The following is a 19,141-nucleotide window of genomic DNA, read 5'->3' as shown; positions in this document are numbered from 1 at the left end:
CCAAGATCAGGGAGGTTTTCCAATGCCTCGCAAAGAAGGACACCTATTGGAAGATGGGTAAAAATAAAAAAGCAGACATTGAATACCCCTTTGAGCATGGTGAAGTTATTAATTACACTTTGGATAGTGTATCAATACACCCAGTCACTACAAAGATACAGGCGTCATTCCTAACTCAGTTGCCGGAGAGGAAGGGAACCGCTCAGGGATTTCACCATGAAGCCAATGATGACTTTAAAACAGTTACAGGAGAAACATTTGAATGGATCAACAACATTGTAGTTACTCCACAATACTAACCTAAATGACAGAGTGAAAAACAAGGAAAACTTTCCAGAATACAAATATTCTAAAACTTGCATAATTTTTGCAGTAAGGCACAAAAGTAAAACTGTGAAAAATGTGGCAAAGAAATGTACTTTGTCCTGAATACAAAGCGTTATGTTTGGGGCAACTCCAACACAACACATCACTGAGTACCACTATTTATATTTTCAAGTATGGTGGTGGTTGCATAATTGTATGGGTTTGCTTTTCATCGACAAGGACTAGGGAGATTTTTATGATAAAAATAAATGGATTAGAGCTAAGCACATGCAAAATCCTAAAGAAAAACCTTGTTCAGTCTGCTTTCCAATAGACACTGGGAGACAAATTCACCTTTCAGCAGGACAATAACCTAAAAACACAAGGCCAAATATACACTGGAGTTGCTTACCAAGATGACATTGAATGTTCCTGAGTGGCCTAGTTACAGTTTTGACTTAAAAAAAGCTTGAAAATCTCTTGCTATACATGAAAATGGCTGTCTATCTAGCAATGATCAACAACCAACTTGACAGAGCTTGAAGAATGTTAAAAAGAATAATGTGCAAATATTGTACAATTCAGGTGTGCAAAGCTAATTTCTAAAAACATGTTTTCACTTTGTCATTATGGGGTATTGTGTGTAGATGAGGAACAAACAATCAATTTAATACATGTTTAATTCAGGCTGTAACATAACAACATGTTGAATAAGTCAAGGGGTATGAATTCTTTCTGAAGGCACTGTATGCCATGAATAGTGCCTGTGAGAGCGCGGGCACCAATGAGTTAGTGCGGGTGCCGAAAGCATCTTAGAAAATGGCACAATGCACCTTGTGGCGAAAGTATGAACTGCCGTTGAATCCATTGAAAATAAATGGTCATAGAGGACAATCATTATTATGATAAAGGAAAATTGATTTTTTTCACATATTAGAGGCATACAAAGACAAATAAATGTTTTACAGCATGGAAATAATAAATAAGTGAAGTAAATGTATGAAAATGCGAAACATTTATTTTTGGGTGAAGTTTAATTGAACAGTATAAGACAATCAGAAGAGAGAAAGCCCCATTTAAAACCACTTAGAATGTATTTGTTGCCTCTCTGGGGACATGCACTACTCATGAAGCATATTTAGAACTTGTATTATTAAAAAACAAAATATTGTCAAATATCCATACCATTAAAAAAAAGAAAAATATGATATGATATTTTGGCCATATCACCCAGCCCTAGTTATCATTAGTCAGCAGCAGTTAATTCTCAAAGTCATTCTTGAGTTGCAATGGATTTCAGCATGGAATTTAGAAAAAATATCTAATTCATAGATTTTATTTATTTAAATGTATTTGGGTGCGTCTTTCCATTTTTAAATCAATTTATATGGCAACTTAATGACTTCAAATGTTTTATTTTATTGTGATAACCAGTCATTTCCTTTCGTCAAAATAGAGTAACACCAATTACACTTAGTTTAGTAACACCAAATCATTAGCCTGAAATCTAGAACCTGTTTTGCTAACATTCCACTCATTGTACTCCATGTCATGCTAAACATGCTATGGGTAGCATGACAATGTGTGGCAAGGAGTGGAATGAGAACTCAAACAGACTGGTACCCAGGTTACCAAATCATCATTGAAATCCTCAAATGTATGACAAACTATAAGGGTGTGATTAACAAATAATTGTATGTCTTTGTAAGGAGTGGTTTGTATGTCAGTAACACCAATGGCATAAAACTTAGACACATATTTGTAAAAAATAAAAAAGGAATTTTAAGTCTTCTTTGTTTTAATAGAATATATTAAATACTTTTTTCATTTTCTAGCATTCAAAATAATAAGTCCCCAGAACATGTCACTACAACTCTACTGGGAAAACAAATTTGCTTGCATTAAATACATTAAACAATAGATAAACAGAACGTGTTTCAGTTTCAAGGACTTGCATTATGTTTGATCATTGATAAACAGTTCAAATTAAACAAAAACATGAATGATGCGTTTAACTCTTTGCCATTTTAAAGATTTTTTCATGGTTGCACAGTTGACCAACCCCCCCTCTCAGGCACTGATTCTTCTGGCGTCCTTTTCGTTCTTCTTCAGATAGCTTTACAGTTCAAAGTGGATGGCCCATGATAATGTCCCAATTTCAATGTCTCATCTTTACCACTCATTACGTCTTGTCCATTCGTCAACCAGTATACCAGCATCATAAGAAAAGGTTAGAACAGATCTACCTCTATGCTCACTCCATGTGGACTCTCCTCTCACACTCCTGAGAGAAGCATGAAAGAAAAGCAGTTGATAGCTTAGATCTGATACTGTACATCGATTTCTGGCTTGGTTCCTTTCTCTCGGTAGAAGTGGTTCGGAAGGCCTTCTTCAACGCCTTTGTCACTCTTCTTCAGCCAGTTAGAGGGGGTTTTGAGGTACACACACTATTGTTTCCAATTATCTCTTCCATGCATTAAGATACCGTCTGATGTCACTTTTCATGATCACCTCGAAAGAACAGATCAGAACAACAGTTTAGTTCAGTTCATTAACTACATGATAAATGATTACTTTTACCAATTATTAATACACATATCTAAACATATTTCAAAGAGAATATCAACACATTCTATTGAAACTATTCTTTCAAATTGGCTTATACTCCCCATCTCACTGTCAACTCCATCGTAGAGCCAAGGATCAAGAAGTTAGACCTATACCCCTCCGGAATAGAACCAAACAAACACAACAATACAATACACTCAACAATACAATACACTCCTTCACATATCACTCAAGGTGTATAAACTTCAATTCAAAACCTCAAACTGAATCCTCCCCCATGTTTTACACATATATCTCCATGAGAGTAATGTAAAAAACAAAACTACTAATGGAAAAAAAAAAAATTCAAATAACCTTTTCAAATTATAATCACCAAACTGAAAACCCCCCACAAATAAAAATTATTTAACCCCTATGGTCATAGGAAAATAGACTTAAAGCAGCATACCCTTAGTTAAAGGCAATGCCCTCTCCTTCTTCACAGTGGTCTAAATTACAAATATGGCTAAGAACTATAAACTCAAACATATTCATCAATTACACAAATTATCTTGAAAGCAGTATTACAAATGACCATAAATTCCTTATCCAAATGGCCTCCCAATGCGGGTGATCAAGCCACAACGGAAGGTCATTATAGAGGTCATAGGTCATACAAAACCCTTCAAAGAAGTGTTTTTTACTATATTAGACAAATTGCAAACAATAGTCAAATAGTTCCTACATGTTGTATCCCGGGTTCCCAGAACATTCCTTTATCAAAAGAATTAAAGTGTTTAATTAAAAACTCATTAAAATTCCATGTGCGTGCATGCCCCTTTAAGATACCTTTGCACTAAAACAAATGGAAAACTCTACCACATCCAAAGGAAATGTGAAATAAATCTAACATAGTATTTTAAAATCACCAACAACTAGTCATAACAAATGTTTTAGATAACTTCCATCCGTCCCGGAAGAAAGAATCCTACTCAAACACATCAGATAATACAATGTTTAATTAAGTAAAATCAACACCTAAAATCAACAATAAACAGTAAACAAATAAACAAACCACTTTAATCAGCAATCTAATCATTTCAACCTGTTGATATAAATTTAGTAAAAACTATCCTGATTTTTAACAAATCTAAAATCTTTCAAAAGTTAGCGCTGTCTCATCACCATAAAAATCAAAACAATTTTCCACTCATATCCACAAAGTTTTCATTCCCCAAAGGTCAATACTGTTCAGCACATACTTTAATGATCTTCCTTCTGTCTGTACAGGGTCTGAAGTTCAAATGTATGCAGATGATACAGTGATAAATTCATGCAAATAACAAACTACACAAGAACTCACTACTATAATGGTTCAGATGACAAACTTGCTCAGAGACTCATGTTTACATATCTCAATAAAATAAAACACAATCAGCATGTTTCTCAAAAAACAACAACTGATGCCCCTGAGACAGATGTCTATGTATCAGGGGAAAAGCACAAATAACCAAATTTAACCTAGCTAATTTCCCAAAACATATTAAATTGTTTTGACTATAGAGGTAACAAAACTAGAATTAAAATCTATGATACTCCCCCACTTAACATACTAACTTACTAGTTTGACCCAAGCTTGCTTTTCAACATTAATACACTTTCAGTCTTCTTGTAACGGTTTTCTAGGTGTGAAGGAGAGTCGGACCAAAATGCGGCGTGTCTATTGCAATCCATGTTTAATGAAGTAACACACTAAACACAAACACTACCAAAACAATAAACTTAACGAAAACCGAAACAGCCTATACTTGTGTAACCTAACAAAGAACAATGACATCAGGACACTAAGGACAATCACCCACGACAAACTCAAAGAATATGGCTGCCTAAATATGGTTCCCAATCAGAGACAACGATAAACACCTGCCTCTGATTGAGAACCACTTCAGACAGCCATAGACTTAGCTAGAACACCCCACTAGCTACAATCCCCATACATACACACCACCTACAAAAACCCATGCCACACCCTGGCCTGACCAAATAAATAAAGATAAACACAAAATACTTCGACCAGGGTGTGACAGAACCCCCCCCCTAAGGTGCGGACTCCCGAACGCACCTCAAAACAATAGGGAGGGTCCGGGTGGGCGTCTGTCCATGGTGGCGGCTCCGGCGCGGGACGTGGACCCCACTCAATCAATGTCTTAGTCCCCTCTCCTCGCGTCCCTGGATAGTCCACCCTCGCCGCCGACCATGGCCTAGTAGTCCTCACCCAGAACCCCACTGGACTGAGGAGCAGCTCGGGACTGAGGCAGCTCGGGACTGAGGGGAAGCTCAGGAGTGAGAGGAAGCCCAGGAGTGAGGAAGCTCAGGCAGGTTGATGAATCTACCAGATCCTGGCTGACTGGCAGATCTGGAAGAGTCTGGTCGACTGGCAGATCTGGAAGAGTCTGGTCGACTGGCAGATCTGGAAGAGTCTGGTCGACTGGCAGATCTGGAAGAGTCTGGTCGACTGGCAGATCTGGCAGATCTGGAAGAGTCTGGTCGACTGGCAGATCTGGAAGAGTCTGGTCGACTGGCAGATCTGGAAGAGTCTGGTCGACTGGCAGATCTGGAAGAGTCTGGTCGACTGGCAGATCTGGCTGCTCCATGCTGACTGGCTGCTCCCTGATGACTGGCAGCTCTGGCTGCTCCATGCTGACTGGCTGCTCCATGCTGACTGGCAGCTCTGGCTGCTCCATGCTGACTGGCTGCTCCATGCTGACTGGCTGCTCTGGCTGCTCCATGCTGACTGGCTGCTCCATGCTGACTGGCTGCTCCATGCTGACTGGCTGCTCCATGCTGACTGGCAGCCCCATGCTGACTGGCTGCTCCATGCTGACTGGCAGCCCTGGCTGCTCCATGCTGACTGGCGGCCCTGGCTGCTCCATGCTAACTGGCGGCCCTGGCTGCTCCATGCTAACTGGCAGCTCTGGCGGCTCCTTGCAGACTGGCAGCTCTGGCGGCTCCTTGCAGACTGGCAGCTTTGGCGGCTCCTTGCAGACTGGCAGCTCCTTGCAGACTGGCAGCTCCTTGCAGACTGGCAGCTCCTTGCAGACTGGCAGCTCCTTGCAGACTGGCAGCTCCATGCAGACTGGCAGCTCCATGCAGACTGGCAGCTCCATGCAGACTGGCAGCTCTATGCAGACTGGCAGCTCTATGCAGACTGGCAGCTCTATGCAGACTGGCAGCTCTGAACAGGCGGGAGACTCCGGCAGCGCTGTAGAGAAGGAAGGCTCTAACAGCGCTAAACAGGCGGGAGACTCCAACAGCGCTGGAGAGGAGGAGGGCTCCGACAGCGCTGGACAGGCGAGGCGCACTGTAGGCCTGATGCGTGGTGCTGGCACTGGTGGTACTGGGCCGAGGACACGCACAGGAAGCCTGGTGCGGGGAGCTGCTACCGGAGGGCTGGGGTGTGGAGGTGGCACAGGATGGGTTAGACCGTGAAGGCGTACTGGAGATCTTGAGAGCGGTGCTGGCACAGAACGTGCAAGGCTAGGGAGGTGCACAGGAGACCTGGTACGTGAGACTGGCACCATCTTCACCAGCCGACTAACACGCACCTCAGGACGAGTATGGAGCGCTGACCCAGGTGCCATCAAATCCCCGACACGCTCCGTCGGGCAAATTCCATGTTTAAAACACCAACACAGCAACTCCCTAATTTCTCTCTCCTCCAATTTCCCCATTAACTCCTTCACAGTCTCTGTTTCGCTCACCTCCAACACCGGCTCTGGTTCTGGTCTCCTCCTTGGCTCCTCACGATAAACAGGGAGAGTTGGCTCAGGTCTGGCTCCTGACTCTGCCACACTCTCCCTGAGCACCCCCCAAGGAATTTTTGGGGCTGACTCTGGGGCCTCCGTCCGCGCCGCCTTGCTTGCTTCGCAAACTCCATTCTCCTATATCCTTCCACGCACTGCTCCATCGAATCCCAGGCGGGCTCCGGCACTCTCCCTGGGTCGACCGCCCACCTGTCTATCTCCTCCCAAGAAGTATAGTCCAAACTGTACTCCACTTTGGGCTGTTCCTGCCTGTTGACACGCTGCTTGGTCCCTTTGTGGTGGGTGATTCTGTAACGGTTTTCTGTATGTGAAGGAGAGTCGGACCAAAATGCAGCGTGTCTATTGCAATCCATGTTTAATGAAGTAACACACTAAACACAAACACTACCAAAACAATAAACTTAACGAAAACCGAAACAGCCTATACTTGTGTAACCTAACAAAGAACAATGACATCAGGACACTAAGGACAATCACCCACGGCAAACTCAAAGAATATGGCTGCCTAAATATGGTTCCCAATCAGAGACAACGATAAACACCTGCCTCTGATTGAGAACCACTTCAGACAGCCATAGACTTAGCTAGAACACCCCACTAGCTACAATCCCCATACATACACACCACCTACAAAAACCCATGCCACACCCTGGCCTGACCAAATAAATAAAGATAAACACAAAATACTTCGACCAGGGTGTGACACTTCTGCCAACAGGCTCCAAACTACTCAACCTGCAATCAACTTTAATGACCTGACATTGTTCCACATAATGGAAACAGATTATAATGTTAGACTACATGACCTTTCCTGCTCAAATTCACTGGTGTTACCTAAACAATCAAACCAAGAATCAATAACCATCAGAATACATTATCACAATGTTTCCTTACTCACACCTACATCACTTTCAGCTCAACATATTTATTTTTTCCCAGTGGGCAAAAATATATAACCCCTCTCATTTCAACGTTTTTCCTTACCTCCATGTAAGATTTAAAACCAAACTTTATAACTTCCTCTTCTCTTTCCTCTTCACACTTATGAAATGTCCAAGACTTTAAAAATAACAATCTATAAGAATGAAAAACATTTCGGTGGGCACCTCTCTATTGCCATTATCTCTCCGCTATTATTTAGAATTTCTTTAATTTAGGTAACTGTCTCCTCTATTGATACAGTAATTTAAATACGACTCAATTCTCAATACATTATCCAGCAGATAATTTAGTGAACAGACATCGTCTTGCATCAAAATTTGCTTCGTTATTATTTTTAGTTTAATTAATTAGTCTATCAATTTAACCTAAACAATCTATTAAAAAGTTCAATTTATCCCTTCTATCAATTTGAACCAAACAAGCTATTAAAACGTTCAGTTTATATCTTATACAAACACTAGCGACCATAACTTTCCAGGCAAAACATACAAATTGTTTAATTACAATCAAAAACTCGGGACTCCAGCTTGGAAGCTATGCTCACCACCATACCACCAACCCAACGCTATGTAAATTACTAAGATTCTCTGCAAATAAACCCACTTTACAAGTAAAATCATGACACGTCACTATCGGCAATTCCCAGAAAAATAGACCTAGTTTTAAAGGTCCAAGCGTTACTCCGGCTATGATTCTCATATGCCAAATGAATAGATTTGCAATCAAAGAATAAAATTGACATTTATTGACTAGGAAACAGATCTTGCGCCTTTTAATAAAAGTAGATTTATGTTTACTTATGCAACGTATTTCAATTACTTTACTACATCACGCAATGATAATTTGTTTGATGGAAAACCTTAGGCTTTGTACGACATTATAAATTACGTTGAGATTCCCTCGAATTCTCTCTTACTTTATGGAAAACCGTTTATTCAATAAATCCCGCAACTATTATAACATTTTCAGACCTTAAGGGCAGTTTTATTTCAAATGTTGTACTCAGACGGAGATAATCAATATGCGTTTTATAGTTACATCGTTAGGGTAAGATAACCAAAAGTTGACACACTCTAATCAGTTTCTAGAGCTCAATTTCCTAGATTTTGTAGACTATTTTAATAGTGCTTAAACCCACATCTTTATCAAATTATCCATTTAAGATACCAACTCAAAACCTACATACGTCTACGAATGGGTGGTTTAAATTGTATCTAATTATATTCTCAGCATTACTTTATCAAATCTCTAGTAATTGATTATACAAACATACAATTTATCATAATTTCAAATAATTCACAGAATCTACATAAAACACAAGAAATCTTAGGTACTCACACAGAACTTTAAGGATCACCCACACAGGATTGGTCAGATGTTCACATAGAACATCAGAAAATACTTGAAAGGTTACTCACACAGAGTCAACCTACCCCGCTCACACAGAACGCTCCGGCAAATATTACCTAGTGATCCCATAACAAAATACTCACAGAGTAACCCAGGGCATACCTGGCTAGCACATTTAAAATAATTGGAATTCACCACCTCTGAGGGTCACTTAGACAATAACACAGACACACAGAATTAGGTCCTTCTTCCAATAGGGCTTCACCAAGTACCATGTTTCACACAGAACACACAGTTACCCTGGCCCCTCACTCCCACAGACCGCACCAATCCCCACTGTGATCAATTCAGTGTCAGGACAGCTCTTGGTCACTCGCAACCGGACAGTGGCAGAGTATCTTTGAGTCCACAAACTCTCAGATTACTCTCCTCTGACTCGGCCCTTCTTACGCCTCTGAGGTGCGCTCCTTACAAAGGAATTCACACTTAGAGTACACGTAACAGAGGCATATTTAAAAAACTTGACTTCAAGTGTGTGGTTCGCTCACCTCACCTCTCAACTCAGTTCGAGATGTGGTATCCACTCGGCTCGCTTCCTCTCAGATCAAAGGTGGGTCCATCTGCTTCGTTTCCGAAGTGTGGTTTACCTAAGATCCCAAGTTTGAGGGATCACTTGTGCATGATTTATTTACCTAGATCGTCAGGAACAGTCACTAAGTGAAGATTCATTATCCTATCCTCGTCGCCAAATGTCGTGGAAATTTCCTGTATTACCAAATCACGAGAGAGCAAACCACACACAAGTCAGAGTTATCATAAAGTCCATCTTTAATTATATGAGCTTCACCATATCCCTGTGACTCTCAGATCAATTCAGTGTCTATAAATTAATTATCTGAGAGTGCCAACATAATGGCAACTAAGATCCTTTATAGCAAAGACACACCCATCTAAACTCGCATGACAAATAACAGATCTTAGGAACATTACACAAAGAACCTTTTACTTGAAAAAAAGGAGTATCCTATAGCCAGACAGCATTAGCTATAAATGATTGTTTAGTTTGCTCTCCTAAAACGAAGTTCTTATCTCGTTCTTGGTACCACTTAGGACCAAAACATTACCTCATCCAGTGGCATATATCAATTGTCAATCCTAGATACTACCATAAAAAATACAACCCCTCCTGGACAAGCTTACGGAGAGGAGTGACTGGCACACAGACATTGTGGAGCCAAGAGATAATTGGTTCCCCCTCAATCATCCCTTCACAAGGTTTAAAAGATACGTTTACATATGAAGACAAGCCTGACCTCTCCCCTCTCTGGGCCCCAAGTAACTTTTTCCACATAAGCATACTTATGAAAATTGATAAAACATCTTATTTATCAATGTTACCTAAATCATTCTGATTCTGCTACCACAACATTCACCACAGTCTAAGGTTCTGAGTGCTCTGGAGAAAGGTTTTCATCAAGGATCTCTCTGTATTTTTCTCCGTTCATATTTGCCTCGATCCTGACTAGTTACTCAGTCCCTGCCACTGAAAAACATCCCCACAGCATGATGCTGCCACCACCATACTTCCCCGTAGGGATGGTGCCAGGTTCCCTAAAGATTTGGCACTTGGCATTCAGGCCGGCCAAAGAGTTCAATCTTGGTTTCATCAGACCAGAGAATCTTGACCCTCATGTTCTGAGATTCTTTAGGTGCCTTTTGGCAAACTCCAAGCGGGCTGTTGTGCCTTTTACTGAAGAGTGGCTTCCATCTGCCCACTCTACCATAAATGCCTGATTAGTGGAGTGCTGCAGAGATGGTTGTCCTTCTGGAAGGTTCTCCCATCTCCACAGAGGAACTCTAAAGCTCCCTGACCAAGGCCCTTTTACTCAGTTTGTTTGGCCGGCCAGCTCTAGGAAGAGTCTTGGTGGTTCCAAACTTCTTCCATAAGAGTGATGGAGGCCACTGTGTTCTTGGGGACCTTCAATGCTGCAGACATTTTTTGGTACCCTTCCCCAGATCTGTGCCTTGACACAATCCTGTCTCTGAGACCCCAGGACAATTCCTTCGACCTCATGGCTTGGTTTTTGCTCTGACGTGCACTGTCAACTGTGGGACCTTATATAGACAGGTGTGTGCCTTTCCAAATCATATCCAATCAATTGAATTTACCTAAGGTGGACTCCAATCAAGTTGTAGAAACATCTCAAGGATAATCAATAGAAACAGGATGCACCTGAGCTCAATTTAAAGTCTCATAGGAAAGGGTATGAATACTTATGTAATTAAAGTTTTTTTATTTTTAATACTTTTGCAAACATTTCTAAAAGCCTGTTTGCTTTGTCATTATGGGGTATTGTGTGTAGATTGCTGAGGATTTTTGTTTAATTTAATCCGTTTTAGAATAAGGCTGTAATGTAACAAAATGTGAAAAAAGTCAAGTGGTCTGAATACTTTCCGAAGGCACTGTATTTGGACAGTGAAGCAACATTTTAAAATGTGTCTCTATATTCCAGATTTTGGGATTTGAGATCAAAGGTTTCATATAAGGTGACAGTACAGAATGTCACCTTTTATTTGAGGGTATCTTCATAAATATATGTCCTCCCATTTGAATAATTAATTTGAACATATTCACTTATAAAGTATTAAAGAAGTCAAAAGTTTAGTATTTCATGCATTGACTACAGTCACAGATGTCGTACGAACAGGACCAAGGAGCAGCAGATGTTATTCCACATATTTATTTCAAAGTGAAACTTTAAGCAAAACACAATAAACGGACATTGAAACGTGACTACGTGGTGCACAAACACAAAACAATATCCCACAAAGCAGGTGGGAACAGGGAACCCTTAAGTATGATCCCCAATTAGAGACAATGAACATCAGCTGCCTCTAATTGGGATGCATACCAAGAGCACCAAATATATAACCTAGAACGCCCCCTAGTCACGCCCTGACCTACTACACCATAGAGAACCAAGGGCTCTCTATGGTCAGGGCGTGACAACTACATCAAGCTTGCGACTCTACAAACTAATTTGCAGTTTGTTTTGATTGTGTTTTGGGTTATGTTTTGTCCAATAGTAACTGAATGATGACTAGAGTTATTTTCTTTAAGTGAGTAGGTGAGATGTTTCTGATCCCATGATTAAGAAAAATCATGAATAAATCATAAATAATGATGAGTGAGATGCCGTTCAGAGGCGGCAACAAAAATCTCATCCTTATTCACAATTCATGATTATTCATAATCATGGAAGCATCCACATGGATGTAAAAGTGTTCAGAAATATATTCTATTCTTACTTGCAATAAAAGTGACTCCAAAATTTCGCAAGACATGCTGACATTCTGTACTGTCGCATAATATGAAACATTCCATCTCAAATGCTGGAGTATAGAGCCAAATTAAAATGGTTAGCTTCACTGTCCAAATACATATGGAGGTGAGTGTATATGTCCAATAAAAATATATAATAAATAAATAAAAAAAGGTCCTGTGAAACCATCTCCATCACAAACAAAACTTTTCTCATTTGAATATCATCTTCAAAATGGCTGCCATATAAGTCTCTTCATATTCTATCCCTCCCTCAGGTGCACTGGCTGAGGAAACGGAGTCTCCTACATTCCAACAGAATTCCTGAGGAGAGACATTTCCTGACGTTCCCAGGGAACAGGAGCCATGCCATGGTACCTGGCCTCAGACCCTTCTCGGAGTACAGACTTACCGTCAACGTCTTTAACAAAAGGGGCAACGGCCCCAATAGTGACCCCGTCACCTTCCAGACTCCAGAAGGAGGTAAATATTTGGCAGAGGAATGTGTGCACTCACAGGTTTACTTCAAGGCATAACAGTACAACAATGCAAACTTTGTGTAGCAGATGTGAGATAGTTAGCTGTGTCCTGTAGTAATAGCCATTGTGCAGTGACATCACCCGCCCTGAGAACTGTGGTGTTGTCACAGAACACAAAATATTACTGTAAGTGTGAGTGTTTGTCTTATACTGTATATTAATACAACATTTGTGTGCCTTGCTGAAAAATGAAGTTCAAAATATGTGAACGCTAAAGCCTATAGATTTCACAGCAAGGTAAGCCTAAGGAGTATGTTCAATACGATTATGACGGATGTGTAATGTTTGTTTTTCTATTTTTGACAGTTCCCGAACAAGTGCCCATTCTGACAGTGTCAAACGCCCAGAGAGACTCTATCACCCTGGTGTGGGCACCCCCCTTTGAGGCCAACGGCATCCTTACGGGATATCTCCTGCAGTACCAACTCAGTATGTACACACATGACCACCCTAGTATTACTTGATGAGTATGTACTCATGTGACCCCTCTAGTATTACTACAGTAGATGAGTATGTACACACAACTTCACCACAATTTTACCAGCTGAATATTACTCTTGACCTACTATTACCTAGCGGTCAGTTTAGACTGGTCATTTACTGTAGTACAGTTTGCTGTTGTTCCAATAGCTGCACTATCAAAACCTGCACTAGATGGTGCTGTTTAAATACTCAATGGTCAATTGGGTTCTCTCTAAAGCTCAATTATTGGTATTGCCCACTGGCAGAGGGTTACCTCTATAGGCATATCAATTGTAGTTTATGTTTTTCCCCTAATAGAATGGAAACATTTACTAAATCAAAAGAAGACATGGCTAGTGTTCATATGTCATTATATGCTTTCTATCACATGGAATTGAAATGAAATCATTCACATCTTATATGAAGAGAACACTTATCTTATGGAGAGAACACTGAGGTAAGAGGCTTTCATCACATTCATTACATTTTCCTTTTACCTGCATTTTTTTTTTGCCTGACATTTCTGGAGGCATTGTGTGAAATGTTATGGGAGACCCTTCCCTGCAGTTGTTCTAGCACCCACTGAGCCAGTCAAGCCTCTGAATGCAGCCAGCATGCCCTTTTCAGTGCTTGTCATCAGATATCAGCATTTCACTGATATTAAAGTACAAGGAGCCAGTGGGAATATAAGCATTACAATAGAACTGGTTCAGAGAGCCTAACCGGCTGGCAAATATACAGTACTACAACAAGGACATCTTATTAAAGCTTAAACCTTATTAAACCTTATAGAGGTATCTCTTTATGTACATGCTGCTTCAGAGCAACGTCTTTAGGAATAACATGGAAAGGCACTAATACAGAAAAAAGGGAGGCAGTGAATTGTAAGTGCAGTAATTGGAATCTGTAATCGATGGGTAAAATACTATAATACTAACATCTCCATTTATTTACCACGAGACCTGACAATGAAAACCTCTGGAGCCTAATTACAGCATATGAGTAGGCCCCAGACTCTTAGTCAAGTCTTGTAACTAGAGTCTTGTTTTCCTCGTCAGCTCACAAAAGTCATGACCCGTGTCATGTGAATGTTTGACTGTGAGCTCTGCCTCTCCAAACAAATTTGTATTTTTGTGTATGTGTGTGTGTTTATCTTCTTATTGGGTGGTCCTCTGTACCTCAGTTGGTAGAACATGTCGCTTGCAACGCCAGTATAGTGGGTTTGATTCCTGGGACCACCCATACGTAAAACTCGGGCTCCCGAGTGGCGCTGCGGTCTAAGGCACTGCATCTCAGTGCTAGAGGCGTCACTACAGACCCAGGCTGTATCGCATCCGGCCGTGATTGGGGGGTCTCACAGTGCGGCGCATAATTGGCCCAGGGTCATTAGGGTTTGGCCGGGGTAGACCGTCATTGTAAATAAGAATTTGTTCTACACTGACTTGCCTAGTTAAATAAAGGTTCAATAAAAAATGTAAACAATTATGCACGCATGACTGTAAGTCGCTTTGCATAAAAGTGTCTGCTAAATGGCTTCTATTATTTTCTTCTTCTATAGTAAATGAGACGTTGGCGATGGGGGACATGCAGGAGGTGAACGTCAGCAGTGCCGACACCACCCAGTGGTTCCTGCAGGGCCTGGGGGAGATGAGCAAGTACATGTTTTACTTGAGCGCCTGCACCAGGGTGGGTTGCGGACCCCAGCGCATGGAGGAGGGTAGCACGGTCACAGAAGCAAGTGAGTAGCCAATCCACAGGGGGATGGATCATGGTTGAGGGAGTTGATGGCTGTGTTAAACTCAATGATTACTTTACGCTACGGAACAAAACACTACGCAACGCAGCTACGGTTGCTTGTAGTAGGTGTCGGTACGCTTGTAGCTCACAACCAAATATAATCTCAGCACTCTTCAAACAATAATCCAAACAACATTGTTGATTTATTAGAGTCCACAAAATGCTTTTTTTTTGGAAGTAATAATAACTGTGTGATTCTAGGCTATTTTAAAATGGAAAAGTTGGTAAAGTTTTTACAGCAGTTTTCTGCTGTGAGGAAGAAATCTTTTTTTATTATTTATTTATTATTATTTTTTTATTTTACCCCTTTTTCATGGTATCCAATTGTTGTAGTAGCTACTATCTTGTCTCATTGCTACAACTCCCGTACGGGCTCTGGAGAGACGAAGGCTTGCAGATATACAACCCAACCAGCCGTACTGCTTCTTAACACAGCGCGCATCCAACCCGGAAGCCAGGCCCCTGGCAACCTTGGCTAGCGTGCACTGCGCCCAGCCCGCCACAGGAGTCGCTGGTGCGCGATGAGACAAGGAGATCCCTACCGACCAATCCCTCCCTAACCTGACGACACTAGGCCAATTGTGCGTCGCCCCACGGACCTCCCGGTCGCGGCCGGTTACGACAGAGCCTGGGCACGAACCCAGGGACTCTGATGGCACAGCTGGCGCTGCAGTACAGCGCCCTTAACCACTGCGCCACCCGGGAGGCCAGTGAGGAAGAATTCTGTTCTATTTTTTGCTGATATGGGCATGAACGCATTCAAGTAACATATCAAACTGGGATAATGTTGTAGGTTACACATTGTTATATCATATGGGGGAGATGTGGGAAGTTAAAAGGCTAGCTTGTTTTTTTACAACGAACTAGTAGACAAAACAAGGTAATGGTAAATAACCCTAAACTTTCTCCTACAACTGCAGACATGGTTTTGAAATCGCATCCATTCGTGTCAAGACAAATACTACTACACATGTATAGTTTACACTGTGCAAACAAATATTCAACAACAGCTTCAAACCCTTTTGTTGTTTTGTGGTTGACATCTAGATTATGAGACAAACTGTATATTCTGACAACTTTTAGCAAATATCAGGCAGCCACGTTGATGAAGCTGAATGAGAACTCATTGTTGAGACAACCAGTTTTTGAAGTGTTGAAGGGAGTTGTAGTCCGTGCTTGGAGTCAGTGCTCCTATTGGGACATTATAGTGTCTGTCATTACTGAACATGGTAGAGTATATGGCTCTGAATGGAGATAAAAGGGCCTATTGGGCACGTGTGCCTTCTGGCCAAGTCCGTCATTGTTATCTACAATAGGCAATAGGGGAGCTGGAACGCAATGAGTTTGGAGACATTGATGGGAGGTGATAGAGAGTATGGAGTTGATACTACATACAATGGAACATTCATGGCACTGTGAGATGCATCCTGGGAATATGGGAAAGTGTGGGTTGTGTGTTTTTGTTTCTGTTTGTATTTGAGTGTGGGTGTTTGCCTGTGAGCGAGAGAGAGGATGAGAGAGACTGACATGCGTGAGAGAAAGAAATAAGTGTATGGTACAAAGGAAATAGAAAAAGAGAAACTACTGAGAAACTAAACAAGAACAACAGCTGTGATACAAGAACAACAGCTGTGATACAAGGACACAACAGCAGTGATATCAGAACAATGTGTTGGGACTCTTCAACTGGTCTAAAACCATCTATTTTTGTCTGTCTCCTCATGGTGTAGCAAAAAAGTGTGAGAAAAAAATGTATGTTGCATTTAAGACCGATAGCAAAACCTCCTACCAAAAATCCCTTAGAAAAACAGTGTATCACCAGAGATTCAATTACACTGAGTGCACAAAACATTAGGAACACCTGCTCTTTCCATAACATTGACTGACTAGGTGAATCCAGGTTAAAGCTATGATCCCTTTTTCTTTTTTTAACGATTTCATTTGATATTTTATAAACAATACAAAACATACACATACTGTACAAACGACTACATTGTACAAACATCAACTACATCACACCTGCCCAGACCCACTTGCACACCCACCCTGATCTCCGGCGGCCACATCACTTTCCGCCACATGGCCTGAAACTGCACCATTTTGTTTCTTTCCGTAGCCCACGCACTTTCAGTATTTAAATATTAAATCATTTGATTTTTCCATTGTGTTAATGATGGCGCGTTTCAAGATGAGTGATGAAGAAAATTGTCCAACCCATTGGGTATCTCACTACACCCCCACATGCCATGTCTTGAAATATGAAGACAGACGGATTAAAAGCAAGTTTACATTGTAATACTTCTGACAGCCAACTTTCTAGCTACACCCACAATTTCCGGACTTTATATCATTCCCAGAAAGCATGGATTATTGAGTCATTATTTGTTTTACACCTAAGACCTGACTCTGGCTTTGTGCTGCAGAATTTGTTAATTTTGTCTTTTGTACAATAAATTCTATACACTAGTTTATACTGGATTAAGCGTTAAAATTATCGTTAACTCTAATTTCCTTAGTTATGCTCCAACTTTCCCTCCATCTTGTGCCAACATCAGTTCTTTTTAAGTCTTGGTTCCAATAGTTATATTTTTTCCTAAGAGATTGTCAGTTGGACATGCTCTCTGCAAGGTTTTGTATATCTTCCCTATCATATGAATATCTTTTCCTGACTCAAATTGTAACAATGTGAGCTGAGAGTCGCGAAGCAAATTCAGGGAGTGAATACATTTAATAAAGGAACGGATCTTTAAAACAAGAAACACGAGCAGCCTGGTGACCTAGAGGCCGGAGAAGGGAGCACACGGGACACAAATAAGATTCCCTCAAGGTTGCTCTGATGTCCAAAAGATTTCAAATCGAAATGTTGTGTTTAGTCACTTTTAAGTTGCATGTATTTGAAACTATCTACATTGTTCAGTCCAAAATGACTTTTTAATTTTGTCATGAAAACAAATGTATTTCCTGTTACCAAGTCATTAATGGTTTCTATGCCTTTAGTTTTCCAATGTGGACAAATTTATCAGTGAATTCTGAAAAGCTATCCAAGTATTGTTCCAAAAGATTGTGTTTTACAGAGTGATATTGATTCTTGTAGAATACTTAAAATGTTCTTTCCATATTTTTATAATGTTCTTAACTATGACGTTGTTAATGTCCTTGGCTTTATCCTTTGAAAATTGACACGTAAAAAGATTCCCGGGATAAGCATGTGCATCTTCAATATGTACCCATTGTTCCTCTTTATTGCATTTACTGTAACTATACACTGAATCTACAAAACATTAAGATCACCTACTCATTCCATGACATAGGTGAACCAGGTGAATCAAATCAAATTGTATAGGTCACATATTTAAAAAAATTTTTTTAACTAGGCAAGACATACACATATTTATCAAACAAAATAAAATTGTATTGGTGACATACACGTGATTAGCAGATGTTATTGCGGGTGTAGCGAAATGCTTCTGCTTCTAGCTCCAACAGTGCAGTATTATCTAACATGTAATATCTAACAAATTACACAACATACACCCAAATCTAAGTAGGAATGAATTAAGACTATATACACATGGATGAGCGATGTCAGAGCGGAACGGACTAAGATGCAAAAGAATAGTATAGAAAAAACAGTATATGCATATGAGAGGAGTAATGCAAGATATGTAAGCATTGTTAAGTGAATGAGATGCCGTAGAATAGTTTAGCCTGTCCGGAAGCAAGATGTCAGTCTCAGCGACGTGGCTGGTTTTCCTGCCACATGCATCTCATGTCTGAGCCATTGAATTGCGACTCCACTTTACCTCTATACTGACGTTTAGCTTGTTTGATTGCCTTGTGGAGTGAATAACTACACTGTTTATATTACCAGTCGCCTTGCCATTGTTAAAGGCGGTGGTTCGCGCATTCAGTTTTGCATGAATGCTACCATCTGTCCACGGTTTCTGGTTAGGATAGGTTTAAAAATTCACAGTGGGTACTCCTATACACTTCCTTATGAACTCAGTCACTGTATCCGTGTATGCGTCTAGATTATTTTTGCATGCTACCTG

At 40.7% G+C, this 19,141-nt stretch overlaps 1 protein-coding gene across 3 annotated transcripts in view; it reads left to right on the top strand.

Annotated features, from left to right (window-relative positions):
- Positions 1-19,141, top strand: part of LOC110532314 (neural cell adhesion molecule L1-like protein) — a 142,014-nt gene that overhangs the window by 100,647 nt on the left and 22,226 nt on the right. For all 3 annotated transcript variants that reach the window (XM_036988249.1, XM_021616094.2, XM_036988248.1), the window contains exons 20-22: positions 12,570-12,774; positions 13,137-13,259; positions 14,851-15,030. In XM_036988249.1, the coding sequence (XP_036844144.1) occupies positions 12,570-12,774; positions 13,137-13,259; positions 14,851-15,030 (508 nt within the window). The remainder of the gene's footprint in view (positions 1-12,569; positions 12,775-13,136; positions 13,260-14,850; positions 15,031-19,141) is intronic.

This window comes from Oncorhynchus mykiss, chromosome 9, assembly GCF_013265735.2.
Source record: "Oncorhynchus mykiss isolate Arlee chromosome 9, USDA_OmykA_1.1, whole genome shotgun sequence".
NCBI classification, from domain to species: Eukaryota; Metazoa; Chordata; class Actinopteri; order Salmoniformes; family Salmonidae; genus Oncorhynchus; species Oncorhynchus mykiss.
This window is presented reverse-complemented; position numbering and strand designations above follow the sequence as displayed.